Source organism: Salmo trutta, chromosome 5 (genome assembly GCF_901001165.1).
Source record: "Salmo trutta chromosome 5, fSalTru1.1, whole genome shotgun sequence".
Taxonomy (NCBI): domain Eukaryota; kingdom Metazoa; phylum Chordata; class Actinopteri; order Salmoniformes; family Salmonidae; genus Salmo; species Salmo trutta.
Window position 1 is genome coordinate 65,558,534 of NC_042961.1, and position 20,352 is coordinate 65,578,885.

The 20,352-nt window shown below is 48.8% G+C and overlaps 1 protein-coding gene across 1 annotated transcript in view; it reads left to right on the forward strand.

The window, feature by feature from the left end:
- Window positions 1-14,561, forward strand: part of LOC115194769 (uncharacterized) — a 77,257-nt gene extending 62,696 nt beyond the window's left edge. Inside the window, exons 14-18 of the mRNA XM_029754697.1 lie at window positions 11,329-11,349; window positions 11,500-11,520; window positions 13,417-13,437; window positions 13,553-13,627; window positions 14,363-14,561. Coding sequence (XP_029610557.1) covers window positions 11,329-11,349; window positions 11,500-11,520; window positions 13,417-13,437; window positions 13,553-13,627; window positions 14,363-14,520 — 296 coding nt within the window. The 3' untranslated portion in view covers window positions 14,521-14,561. The remainder of the gene's footprint in view (window positions 1-11,328; window positions 11,350-11,499; window positions 11,521-13,416; window positions 13,438-13,552; window positions 13,628-14,362) is intronic.
- The last annotated feature ends 5,791 nt before the right edge of the window (window positions 14,562-20,352 follow it).

Below are 20,352 nucleotides of genomic sequence, written 5' to 3' on the forward strand. Positions count from 1 at the left end.
GGGTAGAGAGAAACCAGGCTCTGAGGGGTGACCAGTCCTCTACTGGCTGTACTGGGTAGACAAAATGAACCAGGCCCTGAGGGGTGATCAGTCCTCTATTGGCTGTACTGGGTAGACCAGAGGAGCCAGGCTCTGAGGGGTGACCAGTCCTCTACTGGCTGTACTGGGTAGACCAGAGGAACCAGGCTCTGAGGGGTGACCAGTCCTCTACTGGCTGTACTGGGTAGACCAGAGGAACCAGGCTCTGAGGGGTGACCAGTCCTCTACTGACTGTACTGGGTAGACAGGAACCAGGCTCTGAGGGGTGACCAGTCCTCTACTGGCTGTACTGGGTAAACCAGAGGAACCAGGCTCTGAGGGGTGACCAGTCCTCTACTGGCTGTACTGGGTAGACCAGAGGAACCAGGCTCTGAGGGGTGACCAGTCCTCTACTGGCTGTACTGGGTAGACCAGAGGAACCAGGCTCTGAGGGGTGACCAGTCCTCTACTGACTGTACTGGGTAGACAGGAACCAGGCTCTGAGGGGTGACCAGTCCTCTACTGGCTGTACTGGGTAAACCAGAGGAACCAGGCTCTGAGGGGTGACCAGTCCTCTACTGACTGTACTGGGTAGACCAGAGGAACCAGGCTCTGAGGGGTGACCAGTCCTCTGCTGGCTGTACCATGTAGACCAGAGGAACCATGCTCTGAGGGGTGACCAGTCCTCTACTGGCTGTACTGGGTAGACCAGAGGAACTAGTCTCTGAGGGGTGACCAGCCCTCTACTGGCTTTACTGGGTAGACCAGAGGAACCAGGCTCTGAGGGGTGACCAGTCCTCTACTGGCTGTACTGGGTAGAGAGGAACCAGGCTCTGAGGGGTGACCAGTCCTCTACTGGCTGTACTGGGTAGACCAGAGGAACCAGGTCCTGAGGGGTGATCAGTCCTCTATTGGCTGTACTGGGTAGACCAGAGGAACCAGGCTCTGAGGGGTGACCAGTCCTCTATTGGCTGTACTGGGTAGACCAGAGGAACCAGGCTCTGAGGGGTGACCAGTCCTCTTCTGGCTGTACTGGGTAGAGAGGAACCAGGCTCTGAGGGGTGACCAGTCCTCTACTGGCTGTTCTGGTTAGACCAGAGGAACCAGGCTCTGAGGGGTGACCAGTCCTCTACTGACTGTACTGGGTAGACCAGAGGATCCAGGCTCTGAGGGGTGACCTGTCCTCTACTGGCTGTACTGGGTAGAGAGGAACCAGGCTCTGAGGGGTGACCAGTCCTCTACTGGCTGTACTGGGTAGAGAGAAACCAGGCTCTGAGGGGTGACCAGTCCTCTTCTGGCTGTACTGGGTAGACCAGAGGAACAAGGCTCTGAGGGGTGACCAGTCCTCTACTGGCTGTACTGGGTAAACCAGAGGAGCCAGGCTCTGAGGGGTGACCAGTCCTCTACTGACTGTACTGGGTAGACCAGAGGAACAAGGCTCTGAGGGGTGACCAGTCCTCTACTGGCTGTACTGGGTAGACCAGAGGAACCAGGCTCTGAGGGGTGACCAGTCCTCTTCTGGCTGTACTGGGTAGAGAGGAACCAGGCTCTGAGGGGTGACCAGTCCTCTACTGGCTGTACTGGGTAGACCAGAGGAACCAGGCTCTGAGGGGTGACCAGTCCTCTACTGACTGTACTGGGTAGACAGGAACCAGGCTCTGAGGGGTGACCAGTCCTCTACTGGCTGTACTGGGTAAACCAGAGGAACCAGGCTCTGAGGGGTGACCAGTCCTCTACTGGCTGTACTGGGTAGACCAGAGGAACCAGGCTCTGAGGTGTGACCAGTCCTCTACTGGCTGTACTGGGTAGACCAGAGGAACCAGGCTCTGAGGGGTGAACAGTCCTCTACTGGCTGTACTGGGTAAACCAGAGGAACCAGACTCTGAGGGGTGACCAGTCCTCTACTGGCTGTACTGGGTATACCAGAGGAACAAGGCTCTGAGGGGTGACCAGTCCTCTACTGGCTGTACTGGGTAGACCAGAGGAACCAGGCTCTGAGGGGTGACCAGTCCTCTACTGGCTGTACTGGGTAGACCAGAGGAACTAGGCTCTGAGGGGTTACCAGCCCTCTACTGGCTTTACTGGGTAGACCAGAGGAACCAGGCTCTGAGGGGTGACCAGTCCTCTACTGGCTGTACTGGGTAGAGAGGAACCAGGCTCTGAGGGGTGACCAGTCCTCTACTGACTGTACTGGGTAGACCAGAGGAACAAGGCTCTGAGGGGTGACCAGTCCTCTACTGGCTGTACTGGGTAGACCAGAGGAACCAGGCTCTGAGGGGTGACCAGTCCTCTACTGACTGTACTGGGTAGAGAGGAACCAGGCTCTGAGGGGTGACCAGTCCTCTACTGGCTGTACTGGGTAGACCAGAGGAACCAGGCTCTGAGGGGTGACCAGTCCTCTACTGGCTGTACTGGGTAGACCAGAGGAACCAGGCTCTGAGGGGTGACCAGTCCTCTTCTGGCTGTACTGGGTAGAGAGGAACCAGGCTCTGAGGGGTGACCAGTCCTCTACTGGCTGTACTGGGTAGACCAGAGGAACCAGGCTCTGAGGGGTGACCAGTCCTCTACTGACTGTACTGGGTAGACAGGAACCAGGCTCTGAGGGGTGACCAGTCCTCTACTGGCTGTACTGGGTAAACCAGAGGAACCAGGCTCTGAGGGGTGACCAGTCCTCTACTGACTGTACTGGGTAGACCAGAGGAACAAGGCTCTGAGGGGTGACCAGTCCTCTACTGGCTGTACTGGGTAGACCAGAGGAACCAGGCTCTGAGGGGTGACCAGTCCTCTACTGGCTGTACTGGGTAGACCAGAGGAACTAGGCTCTGAGGGGTTACCAGCCCTCTACTGGCTTTACTGGGTAGACCAGAGGAACCAGGCTCTGAGGGGTGACCAGTCCTCTACTGGCTGTACTGGGTAGAGAGGAACCAGGCTCTGAGGGGTGACCAGTCCTCTACTGACTGTACTGGGTAGACCAGAGGAACAAGGATCTGAGGGGTGACCAGTCCTCTACTGGCTGTACTGGGTAGACCAGAGGAACCAGGCTCTGAGGGGTGACCAGTCCTCTACTGGCTGTACTGGGTAGACCAGAGGAACCAGGCTCTGAGGGGTGACCAGTCCTCTACTGGCTGTACTGGGTAGAAAGGAACCAGGCTCTGAGGGGTGACCAGTCCTCTACTGGCTGTACTGGGTAGACCAGAGGAACCAGGCTCTGAGGGGTGACCAGTCCTCTACTGGCTGTACTGGGTAGAGAGGAACCAGGCTCTGAGGGGTGACCAGTCCTCTACTGGCTGTACTGGGTAGACCAGAGGAACCAGGCTCTGAGGGGTGACCAGTCCTCTACTGGCTGTACTGGGTAGAGAGGAACCAGGCTCTGAGGGGTGACCAGTCCTCTACTGACTGTACTGGGTAGACAAGAACCAGTCTCTGAGGGGTGACCAGTCCTCTACTGGTTAGACCAGAGGAACCAGGCTCTGAGGGGTGACCAGTCCTCTTCTGGCTGTACTGGTTAGACCAGAGGAACCAGGCTCTGAGGGGTGACCAGTCCTCTACTGGCTGTACTGGGTAGAGAGGAACCAGGCTCTGAGGGGTGACCAGTCCTCTACTGGCTGTACTGGGTAGAGAGAAACCAGGCTCTGAGGGGTGACCAGTCCTCTACTGGCTGTACTGGGTAGAGAGGAACCAGGCTCTGAGGGGTGACCAGTCCTCTACTGGCTGTACTGGGTAGAGAGGAACCAGGCTCTGAGGAGTGACCAGTCCTCTACTGGCTGTACTGGATAGACCAGAGGAACCAGGCTCTGAGGGGTGACCAGTCCTCTACTGGCTGTACTGGGTAGACCAGAGGAACCAGGCCCTGAGGGGTGATCAGTCCTCTATTGGCTGTACTGGGTAGACCAGAGGAACCAGGCTCTGAGGGGTGACCAGTCCTCTTCTGGCTGTACTGGGTAGAGAGGAATCAGGCTCTGAGGGGTGACCAGTCCTCTACTGGCTGTACTGGGTAGACCAGAGGAACCAGGCTCTGAGGGGTGACCAGTCCTCTACTGGCTGTACTGGGTAGACCAGAGGAACCAGGCTCTGAGGGGTGACCAGTCCTCTACTGACTGTACTGGGTAGACAGGAACCAGGCTCTGAGGGGTGACCAGTCCTCTACTGGCTGTACTGGGTAGACCAGAGGAACAAGGCTCTGAGTGGTGACCAGTCCTCTACTGGCTGTACTGGGTAGACCAGAGGAACCAGGCTCTGAGTGGTGATCAGTCCTCTATTGGCTGTACTGGGTAGACCAGAGGAACCAGGCCCTGAGGGGTGATCAGTCCTCTATTGGCTGTACTGGGTAGACCAGAGGAACAAGGCTCTGAGTGGTGACCAGTCCTCTACTGGCTGTACTGGGTAGACCAGAGGAACCAGGCTCTGAGGGGTGACCAGTCCTCTACTGGCTGTACTGGGTAGACCAGAGGAACCAGGCCCTGAGGGGTGATCAGTCCTCTATTGGCTGTACTGGGTAGAGAGGAACCAGGCTCTGAGGGGTGACCAGTCCTCTACTGGCTGTACTGGGTAGAGAGGAACCAGGCTCTGAGGGGTGACCAGTCCTCTACTGGCTGTACTGGGTAGACCAGAGGAACCAGGCTCTTAGGGGTGACCAGTCCTCTACTGGCTGTACTGGGTAGACCAGAGGAACCAGGCTCTGAGGGGTGACCAGTCCTCTACTGGCTGTACTGGATAGACCAGAGGAACCAGGCTCTGAGGGGTGACCAGTCCTCTACTGGCTGTACTGGGTAGACCAGAGGAACCAGGCCCTGAGGGGTGATCAGTCCTCTATTGGCTGTACTGGGTAGACCAGAGGAACCAGGCTCTGAGGGGTGACCAGTCCTCTATTGGCTGTACTGGGTAGACCAGAGGAACCAGGCTCTGAGGGTGACCAGTCCTCTTCTGGCTGTACTGGGTAGAGAGGAACCAGGCTCTGAGGGGTGACCAGTCCTCTACTGGCTGTTCTGGTTAGACCAGAGGAACCAGGCTCTGAGGGGTGACCAGTCCTCTACTGACTGTACTGGGTAGACCAGAGGATCCAGGCTCTGAGGGGTGACCTGTCCTCTACTGGCTGTACTGGGTAGAGAGGAACCAGGCCCTGAGGGGTGACCAGTCCTCTACTGGCTGTACTGGGTAGAGAAAACCAGGCTCTGAGGGGTGACCAGTCCTCTTCTGGCTGTACTGGATAGACCAGAGGAACCAGGCTCTGAGGGGTGACCAGTCCTCTACTGGCTGTACTGGGTAGACCAAAGGAACCAGGCCCTGAGGGGTGATCAGTCCTCTATTGGCTGTACTGGGTAGACCAGAGGAACCAGGCTCTGAGGGGTGACCAGTCCTCTACTGGCTGTACTGGGTAGACCAGAGGAACCAGGCTCTGAGGGGTGACCAGTCCTCTACTGGCTGTACTGGGTAGACCAGAGGAACCAGGCTCTGAGGGGTGAACAGTCCTCTACTGGCTGTACTGGGTAGACCAGAGGAACCAGGCTCTGAGGGGTGACCAGTCCTCTGCTGGCTGTACCATGTAGACCAGAGGAACCATGCTCTGAGGGGTGACCAGTCCTCTACTGGCTGTACTGGGTAGACCAGAGGAACTAGGCTCTGAGGGGTGACCAGCCCTCTACTGGCTTTACTGGGTAGACCAGAGGAACCAGGCTCTGAGGGGTGACCAGTCCTCTACTGGCTGTACTGGGTAGAGAGGAACCAGGCTCTGAGGGGTGACCAGTCCTCTACTGACTGTACTGGGTAGACCAGAGGAACAAGGCTCTGAGGGGTGACCAGTCCTCTACTGGCTGTACTGGGTAGACCAGAGGAACCAGGCTCTGAGGTGTGACCAGTCCTCTTCTGGCTGTACTGGTTAGAGAGGAACCAGGCTCTGAGGGGTGACCAGTCCTCTACTGGCTGTACTGGGTAGAGAGGAACCAGGCTCTGAGGGGTGACCAGTCCTCTACTGGCTGTACTGGTTAGACCAGAGGAACCAGGCTCTGAGGGGTGACCAGTCCTCTACTGGCTGTTCTGGTTAGACCAGAGGAACCAGGCTCTGAGGGGTGACCAGTCCTCTACTGACTGTACTGGGTAGACCAGAGTATCCAGGCTCTGAGGGGTGACCTGTCCTCTACTGGCTGTACTGGGTAGAGAGGAACCAGGCCCTGAGGGGTGACCAGTCCTCTACTGGCTGTACTGGGTAGAGAAAACCAGGCTCTGAGGGGTGACCAGTCCTCTTCTGGCTGTACTGGATAGACCAGAGGAACCAGGCTCTGAGGGGTGACCAGTCCTCTACTGGCTGTACTGGGTAGACCAAAGGAACCAGGCCCTGAGGGGTGATCAGTCCTCTATTGGCTGTACTGGGTAGACCAGAGGAACCAGGCTCTGAGGGGTGACCAGTCCTCTACTGGCTGTACTGGGTAGACCAGAGGAACCAGGCTCTGAGGGGTGACCAGTCCTCTACTGACTGTACTGGGTAGACAGGAACCAGGCTCTGAGGGGTGACCAGTCCTCTACTGGCTGTACTGGGTAAACCAGAGGAGCCAGGCTCTGAGGGGTGACCAGTCCTCTACTGGCTGTACTGGGTAAAACAGAGGAACCAGGCTCTGAGGGGTTACCAGTCCTCTACTGACTGTACTGGGTAGACCAGAGGAACAAGGCTCTGAGGGGTGACCAGTCCTCTACTGGCTGTACTGGGTAGACCAGAGGAACCAGGCTCTGAGGGGTGAACAGTCCTCTACTGGCTGTACTGGGTAGACCAGAGGAACCAGGCTCTGAGGGGTGACCAGTCCTCTGCTGGCTGTACCATGTAGACCAGAGGAACCATGCTCTGAGGGGTGACCAGTCCTCTACTGGCTGTACTGGGTAGACCAGAGGAACTAGGCTCTGAGGGGTGACCAGCCCTCTACTGGCTTTACTGGGTAGACCAGAGGAACCAGGCTCTGAGGGGTGACCAGTCCTCTACTGGCTGTACTGGGTAGAGAGGAACCAGGCTCTGAGGGGTGACCAGTCCTCTACTGACTGTACTGGGTAGACCAGAGGAACAAGGCTCTGAGGGGTGACCAGTCCTCTACTGGCTGTACTGGGTAGACCAGAGGAACCAGGCTCTGAGGTGTGACCAGTCCTCTTCTGGCTGTACTGGGTAGAGAGGAACCAGGCTCTGACGGGTGACCAGTCCTCTACTGGCTGTACTGGTTAGACCAGAGGAACCAGGCTCTGAGGGGTGACCAGTCCTCTACTGACTGTACTGGGTAGACCAGAGGAACAAGGCTCTGAGGGGTGACCAGTCCTCTACTGGCTGTACTGGGTAGACCACAGGAACCAGGCTCTGAGGGGTGACCAGTCCTCTACTGGCTGTACTGGGTAGACCAGAGGAACCAGGCCATGAGGGGTGACCAGTCCTCTACTGGCTGTACTGGGTAGACCAGAGGAACCAGGCTCTGAGGGGTGACCAGTCCTCTACTGACTGTACTGGGTAGACAGGAACCAGGCTCTGAGGGGTGACCAGTCCTCTACTGGCTGTACTGGGTAATCCAGAGGACCCAGGCTCTGAGGGGTGACCAGTCCTCTAGAGGAAACAGGCTCTGAGGGGTGACCAGTCCTCTACTGGCTGTACTGGGTAGACCAGAGGAACCAGGCTCTGAGGGGTGACCAGTCCTCTACTGGCTGTACTGGGTAGACCAGAGCAACCAGGCTCTGAGGGGTGACCAGTCCTCTACTGGCTGTACTGGGTAGAGAGGAACCAGGCTCTGAGGAGTGACCAGTCCTCTACAGGCTGTACTGGGTTGACCAGAGGAACCAGGCTCTGAGGGGTGACCAGTCCTCTACTGGCTGTACTGGGTAGACCAGAGGAACCAGGCTCTGAGGGGTGACCAGTCCTCTACTGGCTGTACTGGGTAGACCAGAGGAACCAGGCTCTGAGGGGTGACCAGTCCTCTACTGGCTGTACTGGGTAGACCAGAGGAACCAGGCTCTGAGGGGTGACCAGTCCTCTACTGGCTGTACTGGGTAGACCTGAGCAACCAGGCTCTGAGGGGTGACCAGTCCTCTACTGGCTGTACTGGGTAGACCTGAGGAACCAGGCTCTGAGGGGTGACCAGTCCTCTACTGGCTGTACTGGGTAGACCTGAGCAACCAGGCTCTGAGGGGTGAGCAGTCCTCTAATGGCTAAACTTGGTAGAGATGAACCAGGCTCTGAGGGGTGACCAGTCCTCTACTGGCTGTACTGGGTAGACCAGAGGAACCAGGCTCTGAGGGGTGACCAGTCCTCTACTGGCTGTACTGGGTAGAGAGGAACCAGGCTCTGAGGGGTGACCAGTCCTCTTCTGGCTGTACTGGGTAGACCAGAGGAACCAGGCTCTGAGGGTGACCAGTCCTCTACTGGCTGTACTGGGTAGACCAGAGGAACCAGGCTCTGAGTGGTGACCAGTCCTCTACTGGCTGTACTGGGTAGAGAGGAACCAGGCTCTGAGGGGTGACCAGTCCTCTACTGGCTGTACTGGGTAGAGAGGAACCAGGCTCTGAGGGGTGACCAGTCCTCTACTGGATGTACTGGGTAGACCAGAGGAACCAGGCTCTGAGGGGTGACCAGTCCTCTACTGGCTGTACTGGGTAGACCAGAGGAACCAGGCTCTGAGGGGTGACCAGTCCTCTACTGGCTGTACTGGGTAGACCAGAGGAACCAGGCTCTGAGGGGTGACCAGTCCTCTACTGACTGTACTGGGTAGACCAGAGGAACCAGGCTCTGAGGGGTGACCAGTCCTCCACTGACTGTACTGGGTAGACCAGAGGAACCAGGCTCTGAGGGGTGACCAGTCCTCCACTGACTGTACTTGGTAGACCAGAGGAACCAGGCTCTGAGGGGTGACCAGTCCTCTACTGGCTGTACTGGGTAGAGAGGAACCAGGCTCTGAGGGGTGACCAGTCCTCTACTGGCTGTACTGGGTAGACCAGAGGAACCAGGCTCTGAAGGGTGACCAGTCCTCTACTGGCTGTACTGGGTAGAGAGGAACCAGGCTCTGAGGGGTGACCAGTCCTACACTGGCTGTACTGTGTAGACCAGAGGAACCAGGCTCTGAGGGGTGACCAGTCCTCTACTGGCTGTACTGGGTAGACCAGAGGAACAAGGCTCTGAGGGGTGACCAGTCCTCTACTGGCTGTACTGGGTAGAGAGGAACCAGGCTCTGAGGGGTGACCAGTCCTCTACTGGCTGTACTGGTTAGACCAGAGGAACCAGGCTCTGAGGGGTGACCAGTCCTCTACTGGCTGTACTGGGTAGACCAGAGGAACCAGGCTCTGAGGGGTGACCAGTCCTCTACTGGCTGTACTGGGTAGAGAGGAACCAGGCTCTGAGGGGTGAACAGTCCTCTACTGGCTGTACTGGGTAGAGAGGAACCAGGCTCTGAGGGGTGACCAGTCCTCTACTGGCTGTACTGGGTAGACCAGAGGAACCAGGCTCTGAGGGGTGACCAGTCCTCTACTGGCTGTACTGGTTAGACCAGAGGAACCAGGCTCTGAGGGGTGACCAATCCTCTACTGGCTGTACTGGAAAGACCAGAGGAACCAGGCTCTGAGGGGTGACCAGTCCTCTAATGGCTATACTTGGTAGAGAGGAACCAGGTTCTGAGGGGTGGCCAGTCCTCTACTGGCTGTACTGGGTAGAGAGGAACCAGGCTCTGAGGGGTGAACAGTCCTCTACTGGCTGTACTGGGTAGACCAGAGGAACCAGGCTCTGAGGGGTGACCAGTCCTCTACTGGCTGTACTGGGTAGACCAGAGGAACCAGGCTCTGAGGGGTGACCAGTCCTCTACTGGCTGTACTGGGTAGACCAGAGGAACCAGGCTCTGAGGGGTGACCAGTCCTCTACTGGCTGTACTGGGTAGAGAGGACCAGGCTCTGAGGGGTGACCAGTCCTCTACTGGCTGTACTGGGTAGAGAGGAACCAGGCTCTGAGGGGTGACCAGTCCTCTACTGGCTGTACTGGGTAGACCAGAGGAACCAGGCTCTGAGGGGTGACCAGTCCTCTACTGGCTGTACTGGGTAGACCAGAGGAACCAGGCTCTGAGGGGTGACCAGTCCTCTACTGGTTGTACTGGGTAGACCAGAGGAACCAGGCTCTGAGGGGTGACCAGTCCTCTACTGGCTGTACTGGGTAGACCAGAGGAACCAGGCTCTGAGGGTTTACCAGTCCTCTACTGGCTGTACTGGGTAGACCAGAGGAACCAGGCTCTGAGGGGTGACCAGTCCTCTACTGGCTGTACTGGGTAGAGAGGAACCAGGCTCTGAGGGGTGACCAGACCTCTACTGGCTGTACTGGGTAGAGAGGAACCAGGCTCTGAGGGGTGACTAGTCCTCTTCTGCCTGTGCCGGGTGGAGATTATTACAGAACATGGCCAAGATGTTCAAATGTTCATAGATGACCAGCAGGGTCAAATAATAATAATCACAGTAGTTGTCGAGGGTGCAACAGGTCAGAATCTCAGGAGTAAATGTCAGTTGGCTTTTCATAGCCGATCATTCAGAGTTAGAGACAGCAGGTGCTGTGGAGGGAGAAAAGGAGAGTTGAAAACAGCAGGTGTGGGACAGGTAGCACGTCCGGTGAACAGTTCAGGGTTCCATAGCCGCAGGCAGAACAGTTGAATCTGGAGCAGCAGCACAACCAGGTGGACTGGGGACAGCAAGGAGTCATCAGGCCAGATCGTGCTGAGGCATGGTCCTAGGGCTCAGGTCCTCCGAGAGAAGAGAGAGAGGGAGACCTCACTAAAGCTCTTGTGGCTGAATGGAAGCAAGTCCCCACAGCAATGTTCCATCATCTAGTGGAAAGCCTTCCCAGAATAGTGGAGGCTGTTATAGCAGCAATGTTCCATCATCTAGTGGAAAGCCTTCCCAGAATAGTAGAGGCTGTATTGTTTCTACCTAATGTGAGATAATAGCAGGTGTCCACATACTTTTGGTCATGTAGTGTTTCTACCTAATGTTAGATAATAGCAGGTGTCCACATACTTTTGGTCATGTAGTGTTTCTACCTAATGTTAGATAATAGCAGGTGTCCACATACTTTTGGTCATGTAGTGTTTCTACCTAATGTTAGATATTAGCAGGTGTCCACATACTTTTGGTCATGTATTGTTTCTACCTAATGTTAGATAATAGCAGGTGTCCACATACTTTTGGTCATGTAGTGTTTCTACCTAATGTTAGATAATAGCAGGTGTCCACATACTTTTGGTCATGTAGTGTATAAATCTCATGATTCAATGATTATTTAATTATCACTATCTCACTATCTTTATTTAATTTTTACACCAGATGGACTCAAAGAACAGCTGAGTAAGTAGTGTGTCTTTGTTTTCATGTTCTAGTACCCATAATACATCATGTTTTATCTACTGTCTACAAAGGAGGTCAGAATAGAGATAATGTAGTCTGTCTTCATGTTCTAGTACCCATAATACATCATGTTTTATCTTCTGTCTACAGAGGATGTCACAAGAGAGAGGGGTGAGTTGCACAACTGCATGTATTTCATTGATTTAAGTGAAAACACTTTCCTTAAAAAATATATACACTATATATTACACTGATTAACTACACTGTATGTGGACAACTTCAAAATAGTGGATTTCGCTATTTCAGCCATACCCGTTGCTGGCTGGTGTATAAAATCAAGCACACAGCCATGCAATCTCCATAGACAAACATTGTCAGTAGAATGGCCTTACTGAAGAGCTCAGTGACTTTCAACGTGGCACCGTCATACGATGCCACCTTTCCAACAAGTCAGTTCGTCAAATTTCTGCCCTGCTAGAGCTGCCCTGGTCAAGTGTAAGTGCTGTTATTGTGGAGTGGAAACATCTAGGACAAAAAATGTGTCAGCCATTTAGTGGTAGGCCACAGAATCTCACAGGATGGGACCGCCAAGTGTTGAAGCGCCTACAAATCATCTGTCCTCGGTTACAACACTCACTACAGAGTTCCAACCTGCCTCTGGCAAGTGCTGTACAGAAACCCAACCTAAAACCCCAAACAGCAAGCCATGCAGGTGTAGAAGCACGGTGGCTAGGAAAAACTCCCTAGAAAGGCCAAAACCTAGGAAGAAACCTAGAGAGGAACCAGGCTCTGAGGGGTGGCCAGTCCTCTACTGGCTGTACTGGGTAGAGAGGAACCAGGCTCTGAGGGGTGACCAGTCCTCTACTGTCTATACTGGGTAGAGAGGAACCAGGCTCTGATGGGTGGCCAGTCCTCTACTGGCTGTACTGGGTAGACCAGAGGAACCAGGCTCTGAGGGGTGACCAGTCCTCTACTGGCTGTACTGTGTAAACCAGAGGAACCAGGCTCTGAGGGGGGACCAGTCCTCAACTGGCTGTACTGGGTAGAGAGGAACCAGGCTCTGAGGGGTGACCAGTCCTCTACTGGCTGTACTGGGTGGAGATTATAACAACATGGCCAAGATATTCAAATGTTCATAAATGACCAGCAGGGTCAAATAATAATAATCACAGTGGTTGTAGAGGGTGCAACAGGTCAGCACCTCAGGTGTAAAGGTCAGTTGGCTTTTCATAGCCGATCATTCAGAGTTACTCCTGCTGTCTCTAGAGAGTTGAAAACAGCAGGTCTGTGACAGGTAGCTCGTCGGGTGAACAGGTCAGGGTTCCATAGCCGCAGGCAGAACAGTTGAAACTGGAGCAGCAGCACAACCAGGTGGACTGGGGGACAGCAAGGAGTCATCAGGCCAGATAGTCCTGAGGCATGGTCCTAGGGCTCAGGTCCTCTGAGAGAAGAGAGAGAGGGAGACCTCACTAATGCTCTTGTGGCTGAATGGAAGCAAGTCCCCACAGCAATGTTCCATCATCTAGTGGAAGCCTTCCCAGAATAGTGGAGGCTGTTATAGCAGCAAAGGGGGAACAACTCCATATTAATGCCTTCCAAGAATAGTGGAGGCTGTTATAGCAGCAAAGGGGGGTCCAACTCCATATTAATGCCTTCCCAGAATAGTGGAGGCTGTTATAGCAGCAAAGGGGGACCAACTCCATATTAATGCCTTCCCAGAATAGTGGAGGCTGTTACAGCTGCAAAGGGGGACCAACTCCATATTAATGACTTCCCTGAAGAGTGGAGGCTGTTACAGCAGCAAAGGGGGACCAACTCCATATTAATGCCCATGATTTTGGAATGAGATGTTCAATGAGCAGGTGTCCACATACTTTTGGTCATGTAGTGTTTCTACCTAATGTTAGATAATAGCAGGGGTCCACATACTTTTGATCATGTAGTGTTTCTACCTAATGTTAGATAATAGCAGGTGTCCACATACTTTTGGTCATGTAGTGTATAAATCTCATGATTCAATGATTATTTAATTATCACTATCTCACTATCTTTATTTAATTTTTACAGATGAACTCAAAGAAAAGCTGAGTAAGTAGTGTGTGTGTGTGTGTGTGTGTGTGTGTGTGTGTTTGTGCATTGTCATGGTTTTAAGGTTTGCTCACCAACATGTGTGTTCTGACTGACTATCTGTTCTTGTCCTCAGGGAAAGCTGAAGAGACCATCCAATCCCTCTCCACCTCTCCAGATGGTCAACAGAAAACACAGACTCCTTCCCAAAGTAATCAGTCTTTATGATTCTAATGTTTCCTAGAATTACTGGTCAGTTTATTATCTCTATCTGTCTCTCTCTCTGTCTGGTCAGTTTATTATCTCTATCTGTCTCTCTGTCTGGTCAGTTTATTATCTCTCTCTGTCTGGTCAGTTTATTATCTCTGTCTCTCTCTCTGTCTGGTCAGTTTATTATCTCTGTCTCTCTCTCTGTCTGGTCAGTTTATTATCTCTCTCTGTCTGGTCAGTTTATTATCTCTGTCTCTCTCTCTGTCTGGTCAGTTTATTATCTCTCTCTGTCTGGTCAGTTTATTATCTCTGTCTCTCTCTCTGTCTGGTCAGTTTATTATCTCTATCTATCTCTCTCTCTGTTTGGTCAGTTTATTATCTCTCTCTGTTTGGTCAGTTTATTATCTCTGTCTCTCTCTCTGTCTGGTCAGTTTATTATCTCTATCTATCTCTCTCTCTGTCTGGTCAGTTTATTATCTCTATCTGTCTCTCTCTCTGTCTGGTCAGTTTATTATCTCTATCTGTCTCTCTCTCTGTCTGGTCAGTTTATTATCTCTATCTGTCTCTCTCTCTGTCTGGTCAGTTTATTATCTCTATCTGTCTCTCTCTCTCTCTGGTCAGTTTATTATCTCTATCTGTCTCTCTCTCTGTCTGGTCAGTTTATTATCTCTATCTGTCTCTCTCTCTGTCTGGTCAGTTTATTCTGATGTTCCTTCATCATTTCTGTCTTTATTAGAGTCTGAGGGGACTGAAGGGATGGAAATGGAGTCTTTACCAGGGAGGAAGTCTGGTCCTGGTTCAGTGAGGAAGTCTGCTCCTGAGATGAAGCCTTTACTGGGTCCTGGACCACAGAAGGATGAGCTGGATGAGCTGGAGAGGGGAGGAAGAGTTTAGTTACTATAGACTATAACTATAGAGAGACTATAACTATAGAGCTGAGTTACTATAGAGAGACTATAACTATGGAGAGATTATAACTATAGAGCTGAGTTACTATAGAGAGACTATAACTATAGAGCTGAGTTACTATAGAGAGACTATAACTATAGAGCTGAGTTACTATAGAGAGACTATAACTATAGAGAGACTATAACTATAGAGAGACGATAACTATAGAGAGACGATAACTATAGAGAGACTATAACTATAGAGAGACTATAACTATAGAGCTGAGTTACTATAGAGAGACTATAACTATAGAGCTGAGTTACTATAGAGAGACTATAACTATAGAGAGACTATAACTATAGAGAGACTATAACTATAGAGCTGAGTTACTATAGAGAGACTATAACTATAGAGCTGAGTTACTATAGAGAGACTATAACTATAGAGCTGAGTTACTATAGAGAGACTATAACTATAGAGCTGAGTTACTATAGAGAGACTATAACTATAGAGCTGAGTTACTATAGAGAGACTATAACTATAGAGCTGAGTTACTATAGAGAGACTATAACTATAGAGAGACTATAACTATAGAGAGACTATAACTATAGAGCTGAGTTACTATAGAGAGACTATAACTATAGAGCTGAGTTACTATAGAGAGACTATAACTATAGAGCTGAGTTACTATAGAGAGACTATAACTATAGAGCTGAGTTACTATAGAGAGACTATAACTATAGAGAGACTATAACTATAGAGCTGAGTTACTATAGAGAGACTATAACAATAGAGCTGAGTTACTATAGAGAGACTATAACTATAGAGCTGAGTTACTATAGAGAGACTATAACTATAGAGCTGAGTTACTATAGAGAGACTATAACTATAGAGCTGAGTTACTATAGAGAGACTATAACTATAGAGCTGAATTACTATAGAGAGACTATAACTATAGAGAGACTATAACTATAGAGAGACTATAACTATAGAGCTGAGTTACTATAGAGAGACTATAACTATAGAGCTGAGTTACTATAGAGAGACTATAACTATAGAGAGACTATAACTATAGAGCTGAGTTACTATAGAGAGACTATAACTATAGAGCTGAGTTACTATAGAGAGACTATAACTATAGAGCTGAGTTACTATAGAGAGACTATAACTATAGAGCTGAGTTACTATAGAGAGACTATAACTATAGAGAGACTATAACTATAGAGAGACTATAACTATAGAGCTGAGTTACTATAGAGAGACTATAACTATAGAGCTGAGTTACTATAGAGAGACTATAACAATAGAGCTGAGTTACTATAGAGAGACTATAACTATAGAGCTGAGTTACTATAGAGAGACTATAACTATAGAGCTGAGTTACTATAGAGAGACTATAACAATAGAGCTGAGTTACTATAGAGAGACTATAACTATAGAGCTGAGTTACTATAGAGAGACTATAACTATAGAGCTGAGTTACTATAGAGAGACTATAACTATAGATCTGAGTTACTATAGAGAGACTATAACTATAGAGAGACTATAACTATAGAGCTGAGTTACTATAGAGAGACTATAACAATAGAGCTGAGTTACTATAGAGAGACTATAACTATAGAGCTGAGTTACTATAGAGAGACTATAACTATAGAGCTGAGGTACTATAGAGAGACTATAACTATAGAGCTGAGTTACTATAGAGAGACTATAACTATAGAGCTGAGTTACTATAGAGAGACTATAACTATAGAGCTGAGTTACTATAGAGAGACTATAACTATAGAGAGACTATAACTATAGAGCTGAGTTACTATAGAGAGACTATAACTATAGAGAGACTATAACTATAGAGAGACTATAACTATAGAGCTGAGTTACTATAGAGAGACTATAACTATAGAGAGACTATAACTATAGAGCTGAGTTACTATAGAGAGACTATAACTATAGAGCTGAGTTACTATAGAGAGACTATAACTATAGAGCTGAGTTACTATAGAGAGACTATAACTATAGAGCTGAGTTACTATAGAGCTGAGTTACTATAGAGAGACTATAACTATAGAGCTGAGTTACTATAGAGAGACTATAACTATGGAGCTGAGTTACTATAGAGAGACTAACTATAGAGCTGAGTTACTATAGAGAGACTATAACTATAGAGAGACTATAACTATAGAGCTGAGTTACTATAGAGAGACTATAACTATAGAGCTGAGTTACTATAGAGAGACTATAACTATAGAGCTGAGTTACTATAGAGAGACTATAACTATAGAGCTGAGTTACTATAGAGCTGAGTTACTATAGAGAGACTATAACTATAGAGCTGAGTTACTATAGAGAGACTATAACTATAGAGAGACTATAACTATAGAGCTGAGTTACTATAGAGAGACTATAACTATAGAGCTGAGTTACTATAGAGAGACTATAACTATAGAGCTGAGTTACTATAGAGAGACAGTAACTTTCTATAGAGACCTGTCCCTCCTAACAAAGCTGAGTTTCTGAGTATATAACTGAGTGATATGAATCTTGGTGAGACAGAGTCCTCTGATCAACGTGTTGGTCACTACTCTATAATCCACTTCCAGTAGTTAGTTCTTTACTTTTTGAAGTTTCACTACCCATGTTTGTATTATGGGTTTATATCCATTTCCTGGTTATTCTATATATGTGTTCCCCATAAACAATGTCTTTCTAATCCCCCTCAGGAATTGATAGTGTTGAATTGAATGGAATGATGGACTAAGGTCTCCTGTTAGAATCTGTTACAGACCCTCTTATGTCCAGTACCTGATAATCACAGGTATATCAACAGGACCACAGGAGGCTGGTGGCACCTTAATTAGGGAGGAGGGGCTCGTGGTAATGGCTGAAGAGGAATCAGTGGAATGGTATCAAATACATCAAACATGTGGTTTCCATGGTTTCCATGTTTGATGCCGTTCCATTGGCTCCGTTCCAGACGTTAAAATGAGGCTCCTCCCCTCAGCAGCCTCCTGTGAACAAGACTGATAAAACCATTTGTTGAAATGTTTATATTTCTGTTTTAGCTTCAACCTGTCAGCTTCTATTGTAGCTTCAACCTGTCAGCTTCTGTTGTAGCTTCAACCTGTCAGCTTCTGTTGTAGCTTCAACCTGTCAGCTTCTATTGTAGCTTCAACCTGTCAGCTTCTATTGTAGCTTCAACCTGTCAGCTTCTATTGTAGCTTCAACCTGTCAGCTTCTATTGTAGCTTCAACCTGTCAGCTTCTATTGTAGCTTCAACCTGTCAGCTTCTATTGTAGCTTCAACCTGTCAGCTTCTATTGTAGCTTCAACCTGTCAGCTTCTATTGTAGCTTCAACCTGTCAGCTTCTATTGTAGCTTCAACCTGTCAGCTTCTATTGTAGCTTCAACCTGTCAGCTTCTATTGTAGCTTCAACCTGTCAGCTTCTATTGTAGCTTCAACCTGTCAGCTTCTATTGTAGCTTCGACCTGTCAGCTTCTATTGTAGCTTCGACCTGTCAGCTTCTATTGTAGCTTCAATGTGCCAGTTTTTTATTTGACTTTGTGAAGTGTTTATTTTTGCTTTACTTTTTTAATATTCGCCTTGAGAATATACAGAGGGGTCAGAAATTATTGACATCCTTGCTAAAGATTAGCAATAATGACTATATTAAATAAATCAAATACTGACCTATTGCTCAAAATAAATTATAGTATATTATTATAAACTAATTATATTATTTTAAACTAATACAATTGCTCAGAGAAAAATATTTTTTTGTAATGTATTTTGTTTTTTTAAGTTAGGGGTCAAAATGATTGACAGCCCAAAATCTCCAGGAGTTTGATGATGTCATTACTATGAATATAGAACCAAATACTGACCTCCTGACTACTTGAATTACTAGAATCTATAGGGGGTCAATAATTTAGACCTTTAGAATCTATAGGGGTCAATAATTTAGACCTTTAGAATCTATAGGGGGGGTCAATAATTTAGACCTTTAGAATCTATATGGGGGTCAATAATTTAGACCTTTAGAATCTATAGGGGGTCAATAATTTAGACCTTTAGAATCTATAGGGGGGTCAATAATTTAGACCTTTAGAATCTATAGGGGGGTCAATAATTTAGACCTTTAGAATCTATAGGGGGGTCAATAATTTAGACCTTTAGAATCTATAGGGGGTCAATAATTTAGACCTTGAGAATCTATAGGGGGGTCAATAATTTAGAAAATATATATATTACTTGTTAAACAAAATATTTTAATCAGACCAATTGTATTAATATAAAATAATATAATTGACTCATGTTGTTGAGCAGATGATGGAGCTCAGTTTTTCAATTATTTATTTATACAGTCATTATTTTCTTTATCAAGGGTGTCAATAATTCCAGACCCACTGTATATTATATATTGGTCATGTATATGCAGTTGAATGGTATTTTCCATGTATTGATGATTTCTTGTTTTTAATAAACTAGGACATCGTTGTGTGAGAACGTGACTCCAGTGTAATATTTTAACATTATTGAATGTCAGTAGGTAGTGTTACCTTACTGTTTCCTTGGTGACCTGTGGTAGAGACAGGTATGGAGACAGGTCATCAGTCTGTTATATAGAGCTATGGAGACAGGTCATCAGTCTGTTATATAGAGCTATGGAGACAGGTCATCAGTCTGTTATATAGAGCTATGGAGACAGGTCATCAGTCTGTTATATAGAGCTATGGAGACAGGTCATCAGCCTGTTATATAGAGCTATGGAGACAGGTCGTCAGTCTGTTATATAGAGCTATGGAGACAGGTCATCAGCCTGTTATATAGAGCTATGGAGACAGGTCATCAGTCTGTTATATAGAGCTATGGAGACAGGTCATCAGTCTGTTATATAGAGCTATGGAGACAGGTCGTCAGTCTGTTATATAGAGCTATGGAGACAGGTCATCAGCCTGTTATATAGAGCTATGGAGACAGGTCATCAGCCTGTTATATAGAGCTATGGAGACAGGTCATCAGCCTGTTATATAGAGCTATGGAGACAGGTCATCAGCCTGTTATACAGAGCTATGGAGACAGGTCATCAGTCTGTTATATAGAGCTATGGAGACAGGTCATCAGTCTGAGGGAGGGGAAGTCTCAGAGAGTTCAATAGGATGACCAGACATGAGAGGGGGAGTCACAGAGGCAATTCAACACTACTGGACCTGCTGTTCAAAGGGTCAGAACTTGTCGTTCCTCAGAAAATGCGAGACGACATTATGGAAACAATACACGAAGCACACGTGGGAATCGTAAAATGTAAGGAATGAGCAAAGGATGTTCTGTTCAGTCCAGGCATGGCTAAACAGATAGACGATGTTGTAGCAAAATGTGCAGTCTGCAACACACACAACAACAACCAAAGAGAGACCCTCGTGTCTAATCCAATCACAGAGAGAGACCCTCGTGTCTAATCCAATCACAGAGAGAGACCCTCGTGTCTAATCCAATCACAGAGAGAGACCCTCGTGTCTAATCCAATCACAGAGAGAGACCCTCGTGTCTAATCCAATCACAGAGAGAGACCCTCGTGTCTAATCCAATCACAGAGAGAGACCCTCGTGTCTAATCCAATCACATAGAGAGACCCTCGTGTCTAATCCAATCACACAGAGAGACCCTCGTGTCTAATCCAATCACAGAGAGAGACCCTCGTGTCTAATCCAATCACAGAGAGAGACCCTCGTGTCTAATCCAATCACAGAGAGAGACCCTCGTGTCTAATCCAATCACAGAGAGAGACCCTCGTGTCTAATCCAATCACAGAGAGAGACCCTCGTGTCTAATCCAATCACA